General features: G+C 46.7%; 1 protein-coding gene across 3 annotated transcripts in view; it reads right to left on the reverse strand.

The window, feature by feature from the left end:
• OSBPL3 (oxysterol binding protein like 3) overlaps nucleotides 1-22,322 on the reverse strand; it is a 1,742,686-nt gene that overhangs the window by 534,705 nt on the left and 1,185,659 nt on the right. For 2 of the 3 annotated variants that reach the window (XM_069648200.1, XM_069648199.1), the window contains one exon: nucleotides 14,085-14,215. In XM_069648200.1, the coding sequence (XP_069504301.1) occupies nucleotides 14,085-14,215 (131 nt within the window). Of the gene's footprint in view, nucleotides 1-3,571; nucleotides 3,668-14,084; nucleotides 14,216-22,322 lie in introns of all 3 variants that reach the window. The other variant, XM_069648201.1, reaches the window with a different exon arrangement.

Here is a 22,322-nt window from a genome sequence, read left to right on the forward strand (position 1 = left end):
GCGGCCCGGATTGGGCATTACTGCTATTAGCAAACCTGGGTTTCCAATCCAGAAACTCAAGTTGCTGATAGCAATATATTTTCAATGCATATCCCAATCATTCAAAGAAAACACTGACTTAAGATGGCCGCAGTGGAGACAGAAGGCAGGGCTCCATACGGAGACCCTCTCCCATTTTCACAGTGGTCCCACTGCCAAAAGAATAAGGTGAGTGGGATAGGGGGAGGGGAGGAAACTGTGACCAGAGGGCACGAAAAGGAGGGGGAAGATGGCAGGGAAGCAGCGCGAGGCTGCTCAGAACGTGGCCCGAGATCGTGCTATTCAGTCCACGCTCCGAGCAAATTACTTGGTTGGCTCCCCCGCCGCGGGTGCTCATTTTTGATGACAGCCATTTCGAAGGCCATGGATTGACTACCTGCAAAATCCCTCTCTAGCGTTATGCACTAGGGTAAGAAAGCACACTGGTTGCACTCTTCTGAGTGTCCCAGGTTCCCATCTCCACCCGATACGCCCCATCCTCTTCACCAACCTGAACTAGAGAAGCTTTGAACCGTAACGGAATGAACGCTATACCAGTTGTGATTGTCAGTTGTGGTGTTCAGTAATATCTTCTCTCATTTTCAACTGTTCCATCATGTGACAATGTATGGATTGGGGGGCGGGGGTCTACCGTGTTTGCGCTCCTGGCCATGGCAAAATAGCAAAATCTGGATGTGAGACATGATTTAGAATTTTGAATCGACTAATCTCACAATATTTTGGCTAACGTTCTAATATAAAAATATTGACCAATTGAAAAATTATCTAAAATCAATCTCCTTACCTGGCTGCGCCATACAACGTGAAGGCAATAGGAAGACATTCGTTATATTCCGCACCGTCACATTTTAATACCACGGCACACATGAAAGTGGCACTCCCACAAAGGAAAACTGCCTTTTTAGCACAGAAAAGGAAGCCTTCGATACTAGCTGATTTCCATGTTGTGATAGAGAAGGCTTTGCCAATATGTTGGTTTTGCAGGGTGCACTATATTAAGTTCATGTTCAAATTAGATCAGTCTTTTGCACAGAAGTCTCCTGCTCCTGAAGAAAGTGTTAACATCATGCCTATATTCTCTGGTCAGTAATTAATTTCCAAAATGCTGGGAAATGTAGAGTACTTTATGTAGGTGTACTGTATAAATTTTATTTAATTGTTTTTTTTTTATAATGCACCTAATACCATACCAGAGTTCGGATTCTAAACGCGGATTCGGGATTCGAATCTCTGTTGCTCTGCGTGGTTTTGCTTCCAAGACCAGCGCGTTGTCTACCCCGCACAATATTAAGCACAGAGAGCGGTATATTTACCTTCAACCTCAGTATTTACTGCCTCTGTCATGGAATGTAGTTGAACTATTCTTAAATTACTTAAAAGTATCTTTCTTGCACGTTTACTCTCCCATATGTCGACTTGCAATGTCTGAAAGTATTACGTTGATGCCAAGTTTTCTTGTCATTTGGTGGTCATTTTAATTCCGTCTCCCATCTCTAGAAAACAATTGGTGGTGTTGAAGATGGCAAGTTCCAGGTAGCAAATCTATAAGACATGTTTTTGTCAAACTTACTTTTTTCAGTTTTTAATTATCCTTTCTTGTCAATCGGGCAACAGTTGTTCATTTGTGGTTTGATGTAGAACTTAAAATGGGCAGCCTCAATTTGATTTAAGAACTAGTGATATCGAACTGACACTGTGTATAGCCTGATTGGAACTAAAACATGGTATGCAGAAGTTAATCTTCGAGGGGCACAGAAGAGGACTTTGTATCATGGACAGTATCAGCAGCTCTTTTACTCTTGAGTCACAATTTGCCATAACCTATACATTCATGTCCAGAGCAATGATTGAGATGCCAATCACTGAGTCAAATTGTTGAAGTAAAATTATGTGACTCACTTTATTAATTGATGCCGATGTAACCAGTAATACAAACAAGACATGATGTAGACCTTATACAATGTTATCAAAAGCTTGTTTCTTTTAAGACTTGGGCCCTTATTACAGGGTTGCAGGTAGGCTGCCGGTAGTACTGGAAGCCTACTGGCAACCTTGGCCTACTGTTTCCACCGCCCGATATCCCGGCAATACCGGGAAATTATGGGCGGTGGCAGAACAGTAAATTCCCATTCCCATGGAGTCCGATAGGTGTTAGTAACAGTGCTTCAGTGAATTATCTGCCGGTAAGGGCCTGAATTACCAGCATGTAAGGCCTGTCGGTGGTTCACAGCCCCTACCGACAGACTCAGAGTGAGACGTCCGGACCAGCTCACTTATGAGGGCCCATGTGTTGTTCAGTAATATAGGGAATGATATTGTAATAACCTACAGAAAAGGTGCAGCTTATGATGTCTGCTTGCTGTGAGTGGCTGCTGGAGCATTTAACTATGAAATATAAGCACCCAGGGCAGGGGGGGCTAGCCAATCAGGATGCTTGGAAAGTGGCCTGTAGTCACTGGTATAAACCCACGTTCCCAGCATCCCAAGTGCTGCATGCCCCACTCCCTGTGCATCCCTTGTTGCCTATACTGCCTGTAACACCTGCGAGTAAGCATACGCAGCTGTTAAAGGATAAAGTAAATTTAAAAAAAAAGAACCACTCACTTGAGCTTCAGTACAACAGCACGCTACTTCAGTGATTGGGAATCCACTTTCAGTATTGATTACGCCATCATAATCAACATTGAAAATGGACTCCCTTTCACAGAAGCGGTTTTGCAAGCCTGAAGACAAGTCCGTTTTTGTTTATAATTTTCTTTAGCTCTTAGCGCCTGCATGCGCTTACTCATGGTTGCTAATGGCGATATACACCTCAGCGTTGGGCCGACCCTGTCGGTTACCTTACCTGGAGGGTGGTTCTAATGGCTCAGTGTATATCGCCTCATTGGTTTTACATACAAAGGCATAGCATATTGTCCATCATCAATGCAATGCAAATGGAAGAGAATATCTCCCTGTACCTCATACGAAAGTGGTGCAATTGTCAGAAAAGCAAACCATATACTCAACAGGAGCAGCGTGTATCAATCCGAGCACTAAACAAGTCTGGTGCACCAATTATAAAATGTATGACATAGTAACAGATGTTTTACTGCAGTCTTAATACATCTACATCCAACCACTATCTTGCTACAGAAGGAAGATAGTGTCCTGAATGAGGCATGGGGTGACATTAAGGCCTGGAGGTGGCTTGAGCAAAAGACACCACTCTCATATTGATACAGATTCTGACCAACCAGAACACCTATTGAAGGCAGTCCAGGCTTGCTCTATTCTTTGTAAAAACACGATTATGGGTTATGTGCCCAAATGCAAGGGAGTGATGGGTGCATGCAACGTGGGCAAAAAGCCATTTGCAGGGTTAGACACCGAACAAGCAAAATGGAAGGAGGGGGAAGCCTAGATGAAATGCACCGGCAATGATGACAACACAAAACATGCTGTTGGCTTGCAGCTTTCCAAAGTTGATGGACAAAGTACTGGTGACCACGGCCAGGCACGATGCCCATGATATACCAACCTTCAATGACACAGGACTTGATTTGGCGCTGACAGCTGAATCAAGAACCATAGACTCAGCATGTATTCTGCGTAACCGGTCTTTAAGCTCAGAGTTTTGTGCTATAGCCTAGAATATTCAAAGACATACATACACATAGTGGAGTAAAATGACTCACAAGCACAGAAAAACGTTCATTTTATTTTCTGGTTAGATTCCTAACATTAGGAAAGTTAACACACAATGCAAAAACCATGTTCACTGCTTATGGTTGAAAGAAAGGTCAGGAGCATGGTTTGTACAGGACATTGCCAACACTGTCTCCCAAAGCACTGTCTGAATATAAGCAGAGTGTAGTGATCATTCATGCTCGAGTATACTGCAAAAGGGAAAAGAGCTGACTCCCGTGTAGCAGGGCACCATTCAGGAGAACCGCCTCAGCAGCCTGAACAGGTCTTCTCTGACTCAACATCTAAACTTGGCAGCTTTTCCCATGGTGTTGTCATGAGTGGGAGGGAGTCAATCTTCAATAGTTTGCGCTAAAATAATACCGAATGCTCACAAAACAAAAGGGGTAACAAAAAGGCATTACAAAGTTGCTCTGTTGCTCGAGTCTACATACAACTCCATAGGTTTCTTTTTACAAATGAATATTGGTTATAAATAGTGAAATACTGTACAGTTAGTGCGCTTATCTTAGAAACCCTATGAATAATCTAGGTGTTGCTATAGAAACTACTCCTTTCTTATGAAACATCTGTGAAGGCAGTGTAAAACGCTTCCATTCTGTATAGTTCATTCACACATTCTCATTATGTCTGTGTGCTCTGTGTCACCCTCACCAGTGATTAAACACAATGTACTGTACCTTAAAGGTACAAAAGAAAATCAGGATTACATAATAAGAGATGTAGTCTAAAGTGTTCAAGTATCATGGACATTCAGAATTGGCATTGAAAATAACCGAGAAGAACATATAATTGTTCTTAAAGACACACGCCTCACAGTGAAGAGCTCCAGTTGTTCCCAGCTAGTCAGTTTGGCTTCTATAGTAAGTCCCCTCCTTCTGTGGTGCATCACTTAGTTCCAGGTTAAGTCAACGTTTTCATATGAAACACGAGTAGGGATGCTTTGATGAGTCTTCTACATGTAGATGCCACACCTCTTCCTCCATAGAAGTGATGAACTCATCACATCTGCAATGATGTACCTCCATTAGTTTCCAGTGAAATACAGGGTAAACTAAGATCCTGTGTATTGCACATACATCTTCCTATGAACTATGAACGTGCTCCAGGTTACAACCCAAACTCCTCCTCCTCCACTACCAGCTGGCCACATGTCCAACTCCTCCTCCTCCACTACCAGCTGGCCACATGTCCAAGGTCGGCTGCCCAAAACATGCTGACAACGCGACATCACAGATGCGATATTTTTTAGATATTTTATTCTCGATACCACAGTCTTTGAATTTGTACAACAAACAGTAGCAGATGTAGAATCTGTATGCAAAGACCATGGTCCTCAGCCATTCCCTCACTTCGTTCTCTCAGGACTGCAACTCTGATAGTCACTCACAATCTTTCAGACTTTATAGTGTCCCAAACACTTCTTTGTTGGCGCTTGTTTTTATTGTAGCATCATCAGGGCTTCTTGTTGGTTTTCCCCGAAGCAACTAACAGGTGTCAACACCCAGCACCCATAGGCCAACTGATGGGGGTCAGGCATGGGACACACATAGTTGGCCCATAGGGTGCTTCCACTTTCCCCTCCTCTTCGATTTCAGCATTGCCCCTTGGCATGGGAATTAGAAATGCTATTCCTTAAACTCCGTTCTGTGTCTCTTTACATGGGGCTAGATTGGAGAGTTTCTTCTCTAGTCTCAGACCTCTGCTCAGGTTCTTTATTTCCATTTTTCGAAGCATCTTCCTGGTCCAGGTCTTAAAAGGAATTTCCACCGATATGCTTCCTCCCAGTACTTGCGCCCCTCCTCTTCTACTCTCCCCATCTCCATCTCCCCCTCTTCATCAGCATGTCCTCTCCTTCGTCTCCCTGTATATACCTCAACTCCTCTGCCTTTCCATTCATCTCTCCCTCACACTACTCCATTCTCTTCCTCCTTTCTCCAAACCTTCCTCCTCTACTCTTGTTTCATCGCACCACTACATCCCCCTCACTTCTCTCTGTTTGGCCTCTCTTCTTGCTCGCCTCTCTGCATTCACCAACAATCTCCTGAATCCCACACCTCCCTCTTGTTGTGACTTATTTTTATACTCCCCTGTAATTGGACTTGTGAGTAGGTCGTTGGTGGCAGGAGTGGGAGAATTAGGAGTGGGTCTAGCGACTGGCAAAATGATGACCAAACTACAGATCCCACACGAGTGCTTAATTGCGTTGGGGGCTTCCTTCATTGTGAGGGATTATAAATGTGGGCTGGCACCTTGGATTCAGAAAGCCCTTCCTCGTTGGATGCCCAGCTCCAAGATGGGGCCATGGGCTTGTCTTGCAGTAAATCTTGGGAAATAGGCTTGTGCGCAGGTCTCCTTATATGGACTGTTCTCTACTGATATTAATATGCATGGAATCATGAGCATCTTCTACCATGCCTCCCTACATTTCCACTTTCTGGCTGCAAGTGTTACCCTAGGGGTTTTGGGGTGGATCTCTGTCCCCTTTTTGTATTTTAAAGTTTGATGTTAGGGATGAGGGAGACACCTTGGGGCCTTCTTATACTGCTTTTGGTGCCTGCATTACAGAGTGGGTACCACTTCCCATCCCTTAGGGATATTCTAGGTCCTGCAGGTGTGGATCATTATCTTATGTTTATGTGAATGGGTTATGCTAAGAGCTCAATGGATTCAATGATCGTGTATTTTGGGTGTTCTCTCTGCGACGTAACAGCTACTCTTTCAAGCAGACGAATGTCCACTACCACTTGAATTCTACAAACTGTTGGCTCTTGGTAAAGCTGGTCTTATGTCCATGTTGTGTTTCTTTGTCATGGACACAAAAACTCAAACCTACTATCTTGAGCTTTTCTGTGTCAAGGACTTTGTAAGCATGTGGTATAAACCAGTACAAACCAGAATGTTCACAATGGACACTGTGTAGGGATGCAAGGATGTGCTAAATAAGGTGAGGTTGGCATTCCCCTTTTGGCTTGAGTGTTAAAAAGGAACTTCCATGTGATCCTTTTGACTGTGGAATTCTCCGTAGAGGTTTGATTAACTTGATGAGGTAGAGGCCCTTTTCCCACTAGCCAGTGTAACAAATCTCTTTGTCTCGTCACTTCTCTCCATGGAGTCAGGGAGGTGAGGTCATTACCCGTTAGTCCTCCTTGGGGTGGTGCTCCGCAGAAGGATCCCATGGGAGGTGACCCCCTCTGCGGGAGTAGGGAAGACTATCAAGGGAGAACACGGTATGTCAACCACCATTCTGCCCTACATTATTCACTCCACAACACGGATAGGGCCCAAGCAACCCCACCCTCTATGTCTCCTCTTTCTTCTGTTATTTGCTTCATGCATGGCCTGTCTATTAATACTGTGATGAGGAAAGTTTGGACGTAGATGGCTCCACACGTACTCACACGAAGAAGAGCATGGTAATAAAGAGCCCTACGCAGACCAAGACAAAGATAAAAGCTATCCGAGATTCGAGGGTCAACTTACCATAAAATCCAACTAAGGACTTTCCTCAGAGTTAGTGCTGCCACAGAGGAGCATCGAGCTGGGAAGCAAAGCTGCTCAGAGGACGCACTGCAGACCTAGACTCCTGGCCAAGGAAGTCAGCGTCCAAAAAGGTGGAGGAGAGCCAAATCTCAGCTGAAGATGGGAAACCAGGTGTCTGATGGGAAGAAGAAAGCCAACCGATTGGACCAGGTGGGACCCAATGGGTGTGGAGAAATCAGCGTGGCGGAGCTGCCGAAAGCAGAGAGCAGATGGCGAGAGCCAACAAGAAGATAGAGAAGCTTGTCACTGTTGCCGAGGATGGAACCCGCACCAACCAAGTTAGAAGGTATGCAGATGGGGGCCCGGGAAGGCACTGAGGCTGTGGTTGGGAGGAAGTGCAGGACCATCTTCCTCATCCCAGTGGGATCAAGCAGATAAACTAAATAAAGACCTACTGGGTCAGAGAACACCCCAAGGAAAACCGAAGAGAGCCAAGGGACTGGGACCCATATGTTAAGAGAATTAAATAATTGAATATGCAAGACAATGTCTGGCAGGATAGAGAACCAGACCTGACTAAGACATTTCAAACCTGAGAAGGTCTTGGACCCACATAGGGGCTGTGGTTGGGAGGAAGTGCAAAACCGCCTTCTTCGTCCCAGTGAAACCGAGAAGAGAAACAAAATAGTCAAGATATACTGGGTGAGAGAGCACCCCAAAGAAGCAAGATATGGGTCTGGGATCCTCCAATACCCTTGAGAGTATTGGAGAATTGTACATGCTAGACAATGCCTGGCAGGAAAGTGAACCAGGCATGATTAAGAGACATTATAAACCCAAGAAAGGGGTCTGCGACCCACATAACACAGAGAAGACCAAGGTGAGAGAGATATCCTTTGGCAAAAGTCAAGAGAAGAGGCAAGATATATCCCCTGGTAAAAATCCTGACATCATTGAGATTATTGAAAGAGCCTAAGCAAGGCTTGGGGAAGGGACACCTTTTCTCCACCTTTGTTGAATTGTAAAGAGTCGCCTGAGAAGGCTTGTGGAACGGAGACCTCCCCCCACCATCTGTGTGGACCTATACAGAAAAGTCTAGTTATGGCCAGGGAAAGGAGGATATTCCCCCATCAGTCACAAACTGCCTAAAACCAACCAGAAAGAGGGAGCCACCCTCTGGAATCAGGGTATAATCTAGTCTATAGTTTTCTTTTGAAGTGTAAGGGACGAAAATAGGTTTGGGACACAGTACAGTGGACTATTTGGTTTTGACGGATGTTCTGACATCATCCTTAATTTAGTTTGAGGCAAGGAAAACCCCTCTTAGTTATAGGGACAGATGGGGTTCTTCCTTATTTTTCTATGAAATAAATGTTTATGTCAACAAGCCTGCCACCTTTGTGTCCCACGTCTACTTTTGCACCCTTACACCAGGCCAAAGACTTTCAGCTCCAGAGGTTTCTTGCTGGATTTAATTTTCACCACTTGATGGTAACCTCTAAAGGTAGAGGTCTGGATTCGCGGATCAGGTTGTTGTGGTTCATTCCAGTACAACCAAGATGTATTATTTGGTTTTATATTGCAAGGCAAATAAAGCGGTCCCCGTCAATGATACTACCCTAAACTGAGGTGTGATCCTGGACAATACCCATTGGATAGCCTTTAATATGTGACCTCATCACAATGAGCAGATACTGCAGCCGAGGTCTCAGGGGTAGGTCAATCCAAACACTTCCATCTAGCCTGATCGGAATGCATACAGTAGGTAGTCTGTTCTTAAGAACATTTAAGGAGTTACTGTAGATATACTATGGGGCAGGGCTCCTAAATGTGGATGGTTACATTGTTGTGATTTCCAAGCCAATACGGGGTGGTCTCCTAGATTCAAGACTCAACAGTTGCCAACATTAAATCCGGACTCTGCAACTTGACAGATAGGACACCTGTGGCCGACCTATGTTGATCATGATAACCGGTCTATGTTCCACAGAATTCATCTTATGGATAATGCATAGGCACCCTTTCATAAGTCCTAAATGTTTTACCTTGTTGAACTACACCCACTTTAAATTCACAATGGATCTGATCCAAGGGAACGAGAGGAATAGCACTGGTTTGGAATTTAACTGAACATTTTTTGTGTAGTGTGACCGATTTTGACCTCTGTAAATAAGCCACACGGGCATGCTTTAAAAGGATAATGGGTCCTCTGGTGTATCCCATATTAGGATGCTGATGATTTGGTAACTTTGGAAAGGACCAGAGGACCGGTTTTGCTGCCTGTTGCAGCTTTAATACTGGGATTGATTTAATCCTGTACCAAGGACTTTACCTCACAAGTAGATACTAATTGGCAACATCACCCCCACACCAAACCCCCCTACCCTCCATGGATTGTGTGGCAATAGAGGCAAATTAAGCTCTGCCTTTGTCCAGACTTCAAAGGCTGATAGTAGGGGGGAGTACATTTAACTGATTTGACTTACACTCTTAACATCACATACCTTAAGTGCACGTTGTGCTTTTTTCTGTAGTGCGTTCAATGTTGACCTCTGTATAGGAGAGAAATTCCATGGAGGAGGAGGGGTCCCACTGTGGGATAAGGGGATGCTTTTAAAATAATTGGTCTCCTGGTGTATCTTATATTAGACTATTGATGATTTTGTTAACTTTGGGGAGGAGTTGGGGACCCGTTTTGCTACCTTTTGCAGTCTCAATATTGGAATTGAAGTTAACCTGACACAAGGGTTTAACCTCACAATCGGATACTAACTGGAAACATTCCACTCCACCTATCCCCATGGAGAGGATGGCAATAGAGGCAGATTAAACAACTCCTCTGTCCAAGTTCCTAGCCTGACAGCTGAAGCGATAAGAGTTGACATTGACCTCATTTGGCATAGACTCTTTAGGTCACTTACCCTAAGTCTAAGATGTGAAGCTTCCTGCTGGCCCATAGGAAACAGTTCCAGGGTATTCACCCACTCCTAGCTATTTTACAGATCATATAAAACAATAAAAAATTACAGGTAGCAGCAAGCATTGATGATTTGGTGACTTTAGTAACTCGGCCAAATTACTTCTAAGCTCTCAAAAGAAATGTGGTAATATGCTTTTTAAATATTATTCCAAGAATGAGCTTTACAAAACTAGTGGCACAATACAGTCAACCAAAAGTACCCACCTCTAAAAAGGTTAGTTGATCTAAAATATGTTTTAAAACAACGATAGTTAAAATACACATTACAACAAATCATATTTCAATGTATTTATCTCATTGGATACTAAATGTCCCATGGATAAATTATTATGGTTCTGTTCAGTGAATAAACACGACCTACATTATTTTTTTGGATCGATTATTCTTCTGAGATTGGAATATTAAAGTGCATGAAAGAGTCCCCAAATAGCTATATTTAAAAATATTTTTCTCGTCACCCAGAGTGACAGGATGCAACACTTTAAGCTTTTCCGTGCCTATCCCTTTGTTTCATTGGCATCTGGGCTCAGAGACTGTTTCCCTTTGACTGCAGGTCACATTCCTATGCTCCTAAAGTGCAGTCATAGCAAATGCCTACCAGAGAAGAACTTGGGATTCCCCCTTCCCCTAGGGGATACACACATTGATTACAAGTGGGAATTTTCTGACCCACTGCCAGGGTCTTCTTTAGGATGAAGTTATTGTAACACACTAGCCATGTGTTGCCCTCCTGGGCTTGAGACCGCTACAGACTCTGGACTCTGCTGTGCTTACACAGTTGCAGGGCCTTGCACCTAGGCTTGAGCCCCTAATTCCCTCCTCATGCTTATGTGTTTACTCTTTCTCCTTCATGACCCTCCAGTGGGACTGCTTATCCCGATTCCTGTGTTGGTCAACTATGTGATTACTTAGGAGTGCATAGTTGGGGGTTTAAAGACACACAACACCATCTTTGAACCTATTGGTGGTGTCAGAGGCAGCACAACTTATCGTGTTCCCTCTGCCATGTGGTTCTCTGCAAAGTTACATCCCATTGCAGGTTCACAAGTTCCCTGTGTTCGGTCTGGTTGCAAATAGGCAATGAGCAGGGTCAAAGTAGGGAAACAGCTTCCTGTGCCAGGGTTTATTTTTAGCGTGAGATGGCTCCCAAGCATCGCTTTTCTAGTTTATGCTCAGAATATATATGTGTACTGCGGTTGCTTCGGACTGCCTGTGGGCTTCTAGGTCATCATTTGTTTTTCTCCTTTTGTCTGCCACTGCCAATGGAGACCCTCTGCATAACACACTAGTGAGGTGAAAGAGGTCCTTGACATTCCACTGCACAACGCATGCTTGAGTTGTGTGTAGAATCTGGGTAAGTCATCCCTTTTCCCCTAAGGTGAGCCAACCCCTTTGAGGCTATGGAGGGGAGCCCACTCAGTAAATCCCTCCCTATGGGTTTGGGAAAGTGGGCCCTCACTGGGAGAGACTCTCCTTTAGGGGCCAAGGACTCCTGTTCCCATGGGGAACTCCCTAATCACAAGGTATTATCTGCCTATGTGGGAGTAAGAAATACTAACAATACATCAATGTGTTTGGCTCGAGGTAATTCTGACAATACACCTATATGTTTGACTGAAGGTAATGATGAACTTTCCACATGCTTGACAACCTGTAGTCAGTATGCCCCTTATGAATACCGGAGCAAGAATAAAGGGCAATTAACCCTTAAAAGGAGGAGGTACCGGGGTAAAAATAAAGGACCAACAGCCCTTGAATGGAGAAGAACCACCCCAACGCTGAGTCAAGACTCAGACATGAGAACCTCAAGGGACGGACCCGTGCAGACCAGCAGAGCTCAGAAGGATGCAGATGCCTGAGGGAGACGCTGTTCGCCAGACATTGAAGCGTGCAGGGCCACAGAGGCAGAGGTCGAATGGAGCAAACCGGACCTGGAGGCACAACCACATACTAGATGTGGTGTGCCCAGAGCCCCCAAAGAGATGCTGAGTCCAGGGACGGAGGGAGGACTGGGTCCTCTGCTCCCAGACCGAGAACCAATGAAACAGAGGGAGAGAATCGATATGAGCGGAACGCAAAGACCGCTGACCTGCAAAGCAGAAGAGCAGCAAGCCGTGGAGAACACTGTCATCGCTTACAAGACCGACCCTCACTGCAGCAAGCACTGCAACCCAGCAGGTAGGTGGGTTGCCCAAGTCTGAGGGTGGAGAAGAGATATGAGTGGGGAAGAGGGAAGAACTACCCAAGCCCAATCCAAGGGTCGGAGAGAGAGCGAGACAAGGAACAGGGTTACAGGAACCAGAGCAGCATAAAACTTGAGAAGGGTCACAGGGACCCAAGAAAGGAACGAATATGAGAAGAAGAGGGGTCACAGGAACAATAAAGAAATAAGCGAGATATTTGGGCAGTTCTCCCCAAACGAGTCACAGGGGCACAGTAAGTGACAAGAGAGAAGAGACCGGTCAAAGGGTTGCGCAAACCTGAGAAACCCGAGTAGCATAAACCTTCAGAAGGGTCACTGGGACCCAAGTAAACTAAGAGCAAGAAGCAGAGGGGCCACAGGAACTCAAACAAACTAGCTGATATATTGGGTCAGGAGCCCCCAAAGGAGCCCACAAGGCCACAATAAGCAGAGTGAAAAGCATATATTGGGGGAACACAGACACCTGAAAGTTGGTTCGAAGTGGGGGAAGATCGACCAAATTGGTGGAAAGGGATGAGTGAAACATCCCTCCACCTAAAGACATTTGGACATTGTTTTTTCAGTACCTTGATACTTTGTTTGAAAACTGTGGTGAATTTTGAGACACCTTTGATAGACAGCCAAGAACTTTTTTTGAGTGGACCTTTTGTTTACTCCTAACCATTGGATCAAGACGCAGGAGGGAGTCCTGGGATAGCCGGAGATACCTTTGTGGAAAACTAGGAGTGCAGGGCACGCAACCTATTTCTTTTATGTTTTATTAAACAGTAGGGCTATGTTAGTGGATAGGTTTGGACAGAGGACTGCATTTCTTTTTTTTACTATACTATACCTTATTACTTACTACACCTTAGTCTAGCATCAAACATGTCCTCTGCAGCTCAAAGTCTGCAAGAATCGGTAGCCAGCTCAGAAATTGTCCTTCAGAAGGCTGCTTTGTGCAATTAAAAACAGGAAAATAACATGATTCTTCCACAGCCTCCTCTCCATTGACCAGTTGTTAAATCAATGTCAAAGAAGGTGCTCGCCCTGTGATTTCAGGTTCATTCTTGTGCACGCAACTCTGATGTTAAATCACAACAATGTATTATAGAATAGCATGGTCAAAACACTATTTTCTAATCAACCAACGACTGGACCAGTAGTTATCCACCCAGCGCATACCAGTATACTAAACAAAAATCAAAGCATGCCATAAGGTTGTTGCTATTCACAGTGCATTTATTTATTTATTCATTCACATTTGTACTAGGAAATAAATGTACAAGTAGGGCTGGGCCTCGTTATGAGTTCGGCGGTGTGCCCACGATGGGGTTGGTGGAAAGGTGGAGGAAAAATCTCCAGAAAAATGATGGAAGTAATTCCGCTACCTTATCAACAAAAAAACAGCAATTTCGGCGGAATTACCACCGGTGGTAATTCCGCTGAAATCCCCATGGAGTCCTTTGGACTCCATAAATGGGACTAGTGCTGCCATACTGTGACTTGTAATCCATCGGTAATCCCGCCGGACCAAGTGACAGTAACTGTAAATCCATTTGGTGGTATCTCAGCAGTTTTACTGCTGAGATACCTTCAAACTCATAATGAGGCTAAAGCTAGAGATATAAAAAGCAAATTTAAAGCTCAGACCTGAATAAATAAATGCATAATACAAAGGATGCAAAGTACTGTAAAAGGATGCAGGCTTACCGAAGCAAGTGCGTTTTTCAGACCGACAACCTGGGCAGAGGGTGAAGTACAGCCATCATGTTCCAGCATGTGCTTAAGTTTCTCTCTCTCAGCTAACACAGTATTAAAAGAAGACTTCAAGCTGAAGTAAACTAAAGACAGAGAAAAAACAAACTGAGAAAATCTCAGGAAAAAAACTGCTAGTAACACAGCATGGATACGACTACTATCATGCAGGCAATATTTAAACTTAAAAATACAAGTGACAGTGGCTCTTGCTCTCCTAGTCCCACACCCCTCGTATTACAAAATATTGAGACTACTTGCAAATATAAACAGATAGATTAGAAAGGCCAGAAATATAGCTTAAGAGTGGACAAATATTAGTGGCTGTGTCAACTGCAAGGAGGTCCTTGTAAACTGCCACTCTTACGAGGTGATGCACACCGACCTGGGGTGCGCCCACTCTCCTGTTCATAGCCACCAGTAAGAAAGTATCTAGGAGCAACATCAGTGAAAAATGTAGGAGCGATATGTTGGGAGTGAAAAAGAGTTAGATTCCTTCTTTGTAGTCACATGAACTGTGTAGGTCTGGATGGCTTTGCCACCCCTGTTTTCAGGGTCAGTTGTGGCGTCCCAAAGATCAGCATTCTCTCTGCTTTTTTTTTTTAACATCTGAAGCCGTTTCATGGCAAGCTGGTATCCCTGGGCGTAAGATTCCACCACTAAGATGATGACTACCAGCTCTATTTCAAACTTTGTGAAGGCAATGCTTGGGATAACCTCACCCTTTGATAGGTTTTCACTGCCACATAAAAGGTGGATGTAGACTAATTGGCACAGCTTGAAAAGCAATCAAATGACCTCATGAACGCTTTTTCCAATGACAGACTGCTTATCCTCCTATCTTCGCCATCGAATCCTCACCTTTGCCTATTTTAATATAAGGTAAAACACTTCGGACATGATTCACTAAGTGTTGTTGAACAGATGATTCCGATTGAAAAAGGCTTTGTGAATCAGGCCCTTACAGGGTTTTTTCAATGATCAACTCAATAGTGCTTTACAAGTTAATTCGGTTTATAGTGACATTTTCGAACTTCACATTTTCAAAATGCCATTTCTTCGACACCAAAATGCCGAAAAAAATGTTTTGAATTTTTTTTTTTCTTCAAATGGGGGGGATTCCCCCAACCACCCATTTTTTTTTCATTCACACTTTTTTTTTTACTAACGAAACAAAAATAATTAAAAAAAACATTCAGACTTTTTTTTGGAAATTTTGTTTCAACAAAATGGCATTTCGAAAATGTGTTTTCGAAAATTTAACCTGGATACCGTTAATTCAATGATGAGCTTGCCCAGTTATTACATCTGTCTGAAAGGCATGTGTTGCAGGGTGAAATTAAAGTCTGATACTCGTTAAGGGAAGTGAACTTCTTTACTAAGTTCCAGTGACAAGTTATATACATCAGGTAGGTCCAAGAGTAAGTAGGTAGGAAGGAAGGTACACACACAGGAGACATCCACCAGCCTCCTCTTTCGCTGGCTGCTTCACTCCAATGGACATTCATGGAGTTTACAGGGGCACTCGGACCACAACATTCCATGGGCCTAGCATTTCATCAGGCATTCTCTCAGGCAAGCATTCATGCAAGACAAAGGCAGGGAACACTAGACACAACACATCTCCTACCTCAACAGAAACCAAGATAAAAGGTACGGACAGAAGTGCAAGAGAAAACACACAGGGTAATGCGACCAACAACACTCTGGCCACTTCCACTCCAAACTCCAATCCAAATCCCACTCACTCCATTCCGAAGAAGGAGACACGCTCCCTCCTACCTCGACCCTTCAACGACCTACAATGAAGTCAAAACAACCATACAAAACACTCACAGTCTGTCACTGGCCTAACAATAGACGCTCAAACCAAGGAACCAGCCCTAACTCTCAACACACCACTATGCCACGCACTCTCCAAACAGCATCCTCATTCATCCTGCTGGCAACAACTAAAGTGCACTGAAATGCAGCACACCCTTCATCTTCTAGTATACTAAACCAGAACAATTATCCAAGCTCAAAACACACAGAGCACGGGCACCCACTGCCGTGCACAGCAGGGGTGAGAACTACCCCCTAAGGTACCAGCGTCCAACTCCCCAAGGCACAGACAGGAGACCCCCTCAAGTGCAGTGTCCAACACCCCAATATTAGTGGCACTGGTGGCAGAACACCCCCATAAAACGTGTGCCGGGTTCCAAGCCCCAATACTTGTGGCACAGTTGGCAAAACACCGCTATAAAAGGTGCGCCGCATTGCAAACCCCAAAACTGGTAACATGGCAAAAACTTCCACCAATACACATCACCCTCAACCACACACAAGGTGATAAATTGCAAACTAAATATTGAAACTACACATTTTGTTGAAGTCTAAAACACACGTTGGTCCTATGGAAGAAACGTTAAAAGCAGATATATCATTGTCGGATTGTTAAGTAGGGCTATGCAGCCCGCCCACATCGTTGTGTGGGCAGACCGCCGTTGCGGTCTCAGTTCCCGGGCAGGGAAGTGACGTTGGGCTAGGGAGGGGGCGGGACAGGGGGAGAGGGGAGTTAAAGGAAGAATAAAGTGGTCGCACGAATCCCCGGCTCCCGCGTACATTATTCCGCGGTTCGGGGGACCCGCGCAAAACCCCACAACTGGCGACGAGGAGCACACGAACCCGCAGGAGAACGGGTGAGGCGCTTTGGCGCAACGCCACAAAAGATCCGCGGAGGTCCGCAGTCGAGCGGCGTGGCGCGTCGGCGCACCTCCCAGTGCCAGCTGAGGCCGCAGTCACGGGCGGCCGCAGCGTCAGGAGCCGCGAGGGAGCGGGTGCGGAGGCGCCTGCAAAAGCACGCGCAGGCCCGGAGGCAAGTCGCCAGGGTCCCGCCCCCCCTCCCCCAATCCCACACGCGATCAGCGGGAGGCCCTGAGGGGGGCCTCAAGAAAAAAAAAAAAAAAAAACAATTTTTTTTTTTCTTCCTTCTCCTGTCCTCGAGACCTGCAAGGCCAGCACACGCACCAGCCACGCCAGAGCCGGCAAAGAGGCTACCCATAGCCACGAGGCACCGCCGGCACGCACCAGCCTGGGCAGATCACAAGGGCAAGCTACAGCCAGCCAAGAGGCAACACACTGTCACACGGAGCGACAGGCACGGCGACCATGTCAGGCCCAGCAAGCCCCGTAGCCTCCTCGTCAGATGGGTCGGGAGCAGCGCACGATGGAAATCAACAGGCACCGACTTCAGGTACGGCTGCCCATAACTTACCACTACCGGGCCCATTTGATGTGAGAGACACTTCCAACCTAGGACCCAGATGGGTCATATGGCTCAGGGATTTCAAGTTCTACACGGGGGCAATAGGTTTGACAGACAACGCAATGCTGAAAAATACCCTCTTCATGACAGTAGGCCCCGCTGTCAGGGATATTGCAGGCGAACTAATGAACGTAGACACCGTCACCTATGCGGAACTACATGGGAAATTATCGGAATACTTCACGCCCCATACAAACATTGACTACGAGCGCCACGTCTTTCACACCACGCGACAGGAGAAAGGGGAATCCCTCGACAATTTCGTGATGCGTTTACGCATCAAGCTTAAGTACTGTGAGTTCCATAAGTACTCTAATGATGAAGCCTTAAGATCTCAAGTGATAGCGGGATGCATCTCACAGCCATTCAGGAAACAGCTTCTCCAGAAACAGAGGTCCCTGGAGGAAATCCTTGCACTTGCCAGAATGGAAGCAGCAGTGGAGTCGCAACTCGACAGCCTAGGCAAGGTCACTATTCAACACCCGCCACCGACCGCTGAGTCCATCAATAAACTATACACGGCCCCCTCACAGAGTGGGAAAGGAACGGACGCCACGTGCTACAGATGCGGATTCGAATATCCGCACGCGGGAGACTGCCCTGCACTTGGACAAAAGTGCGCCGCATGTGGCGGAATGGACCACTACAGAGCCGTTTGCAAAAATCCACCGGGGCAGGGACCCAGCAAAACGAGACACCTAGAGAGAAGGAGAAGCTCGCGACACAGCCCACCAGCAGGCAGAGGTGAGGAAGACCAGCCGGGACCCAGGAGAGAAGAAAAACCACGAAGGAGCGCATACACCAGAGACGACAGAAGGCCCCCGGACGGATCGAGGCGATCGCAAAGAAGACGGTTCGTCCGGTACATCGAGATGAGATCCCCATCAGGCAGTGAGTCCCAATCTTCAGAGGAGGATCAACGGAAAAAAGGGTATGTGTGGGCTCTCAACAATGCCACAGCCACCCAGCACAGCCCAACGCTCCAGCTTCAAGTAAACAACACACCGTTACAATTCCTCATAGACACGGGGGCAACTGTTAATATCATAAGTGAACAGGCGTACAACTCGCTCCCCAACCCCCCAAAAATCCGAAAGGCAACAGTGGACATTTACCCCTACGGTGCCACGACCCCGCTGCCATGCAAAGGAACCATATCAGCATGGTGCGTGCACAAATCGCACGCCGCAAAAATCACGCTACACATCTTGAAGACGGAAGCCAATAGCGGGTGCATTCTCAGTTTCAAGACTGCCGTTGAGATGGGTTTAGTGCACATCCTATATCAATTAATGGCCCATAAATACTTTGCCAGACCAGATGCCATCGAGCAAACATTCCCCAACCTATTCAAAGGCCTAGGAAAACTAAAGCATCGCAAGGTACAGTTGCACATAAACCCAAAGATACCGCCCGTAGCACAACACTACAGGGGCATTCCGATAAGTATACAACGCCAAGTCGAGGAGGAGCTGGACAAACTGATTAAACTCAACGTTATTGAACCTGTCTCAGGACCCACTCCATGGGTATCCCCCATCGTCCCCGTCCCCAAGAAATCACCGGACGGATCGATACGCCTGTGTGTCGACATGAGGAGGGCCAACGTGGCCATCGAAAGGGAAAGACACCAGGCGCCCAGAATTACGGACATGATACACCTGCTCCATGGGGCCCAGGTCTTCTCGAAACTGGACCTCACCAAAGGCTATCATCAGATTGAGATCGAGCCTGAATCCAGGTACATCACGACATTTGTTACACACCTGGGTCTATTTCAATATAAGAGACTTAGCTTCGGGATATCCTCCGCCGCAGAAATATTTCAGGAGGAGATACACAGAGTCATTAGGCACGTACCCAACTGCCTAAACTACTCCGACGACGTCCTCGTTTTTGGAAAGACGCAGGAAGAGCACGACACTGCTCTCCACAGAGTGTGTGCTGCACTGCAGGAGGCAGGACTAACGCTCAACAAATCCAAATGCGAGTTCGGGAAGGGCTCCCTACGATTTTTCGGCCACATATTTTCTGACAAAGGGATGCGACCAGACCCGGAGAAGGTGGCGGCACTCAACTCAGCTACACCCCCAACGAACACGACGGAACTTCGATCTTTCTTAGGACTGGCCAGCTACTGCTCCAGATACCTAAAGGACTACGCAACCATCAGTAACCCGCTGCGCCTCCTAACGCGCAAGGATCAACCATACACCTGGTCCATGGACTGTCAAAAGGCATTCGAGGCGATCCGTGATGCCATCTCCAAAGCTGAAGACATGGCGTACTACGACGCCAAAAGACACACCGAAGTGATAGTGGACGCCAGCCCCGTGGGTTTGGGCGCCATACTAACGCAAGTTGACCCGCTGGAACCGACAAACATATTCGTGGTCGCATACGCCAGTAGGAGCTTGACCCCGACAGAACAAGCATACTCCCAAGCGGAAAAGGAGAGCCTAGCGGTGGTATGGGCATGCGAGTATTTTCATCTGTTCGTATATGGCAAGGAGTTCACCATCATCACCGATCACCAGGCACTGATCACGATATATGGAGACCCCAAATCACGCATGCCGCCCAGAATAGCCAGATGGGGCCTAAGACTGCAGGATTACAAATTCGTCATCAAGCACAGGCCGGGAAAAGAAGACAATCCCGCGGACTATCTATCACGTCATCCAATCGGCCCGGCCACACCACGCCCATCCATTGCTGACGAATATCTCAATTACGTAGTGCATCATCTACAACCACTACCAGTCAGCTGGGCAGACATCATCGCACACTCGGAACAAGATCCGGCTCTACGCATCGTGCGTCACTGCATACAAGCAGACAGAAGGGCGCACATGCGTCAACAGGCGCAGCACGAGTCGGAAGAGGTCCGAGCAGACGTCAAACTAATAGACCAGGTCCGGGACGAACTTTCCATCGTCGACGATCAAGTAATACTCAAAGGGTGCAAAGTACTCCTTCCGAAATCGCTACGCACCAGAACGATCCAAGTAGCACATGAAAGCCACCGGGGAGTGGTGGCCACCAAGAGACTACTGAGGGAAAAAGTGTGGTTCCCCAAACTGGACTCGATGGTTGAGGAAATCATAGGCCAATGCGCAACGTGTGCACAGGTAGCACCGCCCCCGCACCCAAACCCACTCCACATGTCGCCACTACCGGAAAAGGTATGGGAAGAACTGGCGGTGGATTTCTTTGGACCCCTAAGGAATGGCACATATGTGTTAGTGCTAATAGATGAACACTCACGATTCCCGGACGCACAGATCGTCGATAGCACAGCAGCAACCAGCGTCATCCCGGCACTAGATCGCATGCTGTCCACATATGGGATACCCAGGATCATCAAATCTGATAACGGAGCGCCATTCATGAGCACAGACTTCGAAAACTTCGCGAAGTACATGGGCTTCCACCATAGGAAGATAACCCCGCGATGGCCTCAGGCCAATGGAATGGTTGAGAGGTTCATGGCCAACGTCAAGAGAACTCTGCAAATAGCGACCATACTCCACAAACCTTTTGAACAAGCACTGTACCAGTTTCTCCGGGACTATCGCCACACCCCCCACAGTACAACGGGCGTCTGCCCCGCTGACCTGATGTTCCGCAGGCCAGTACAGACACGACTGCCAGAGGATGCCCGCGCAGCCGAAGCCACGCCCCTGGAAACAGAGGCTAGAAGCAAGGATGACACCGCTAAAGCCAAGATGAAGGACATGGCGGATCACAAAAGAAAAGCACAGGAGTCGAATGTGGAAGTGGGAGACCAAGTGTGGCTACGGCAACCGAAACAGCGCAAGGAGGACGCCACGTTTGCACCGGAACCGCTGACGGTCACGCAAAAGAAAGGCATAATGATCACGGCCCAGAGGACCGACCAGTCCTCCGTCACAAGAAACATATCGCATTTCAAACCCAAGAGGCGCTCCACGGATAATACCTTACATCAAGAAGCCGACAGCGAAGATGACATCGCCCTTGACAGGTATTATGTGGAGGAGAGTGAGTCCTCAGAAGGCGAGGACAGGTCAACACCCCCGGGTCAGGATGAGCATACACCGGGCAGCAGAGGTCGCCCTCAGAGAAGTCGCTTCAAGCCCCAGAGACTCATAGAAGAAATGGAGTAAGTTATACAGAGACATGGGGTTGTTTAAAAAGGGGGGAGATGTCGGATTGTTAAGTAGGGCTATGCAGCCCGCCCACATCGTTGTGTGGGCAGACCGCCGTTGCGGTCTCAGTTCCCGGGCAGGGAAGTGACGTTGGGCTAGGGAGGGGGCGGGACAGGGGGAGAGGGGAGTTAAAGGAAGAATAAAGTGGTCGCACGAATCCCCGGCTCCCGCGTACATTATTCCGCGGTTCGGGGGACCCGCGCAAAACCCCACAATCATTGTTAAAATTGCATTGCTGTCATGTCACACAAAATAATGGGAAATAATCTCAGAGGCCACGTCAAATGTTCACCAAACTCACATTCCAGAATCATTTTGCCACATAGCCAATTCAATACAGCCACTCCCACATCAAGCTAGATTCATCTTTGACAACTTCTCAAGAACAGACCTCACATGACCACTATCCTGACCCAAGCATGAACAGATATTTGTGTTTCCTTTTTTTGCTTCACTCATGTGGTGCTGTCTGCACGTTTCTTCATCTCCCTTTCTTTTCCTTAATGGACGTGGCGACAGAGAGCTGCTGCCTGCGCGTCTTTGGGTCCTTTCTTTTAGACATTAGCAGAGCATTGGAAAGGAAAACAACAGACGTTGCTGACGTTGGAGAAGAACGCTTCAAACACACGCCGGCCTTCGCCAACACCCTGAAAAATCTGAGAGACATCATTCCTTGCAGCACTTCGCAAGGAGTGG

Source organism: Ambystoma mexicanum, chromosome 2q (genome assembly GCF_040938575.1).
Source record: "Ambystoma mexicanum isolate Mex_15411 chromosome 2q, UKY_AmexF1_1, whole genome shotgun sequence".
NCBI lineage: Eukaryota > Metazoa > Chordata > Amphibia > Caudata > Ambystomatidae > Ambystoma > Ambystoma mexicanum.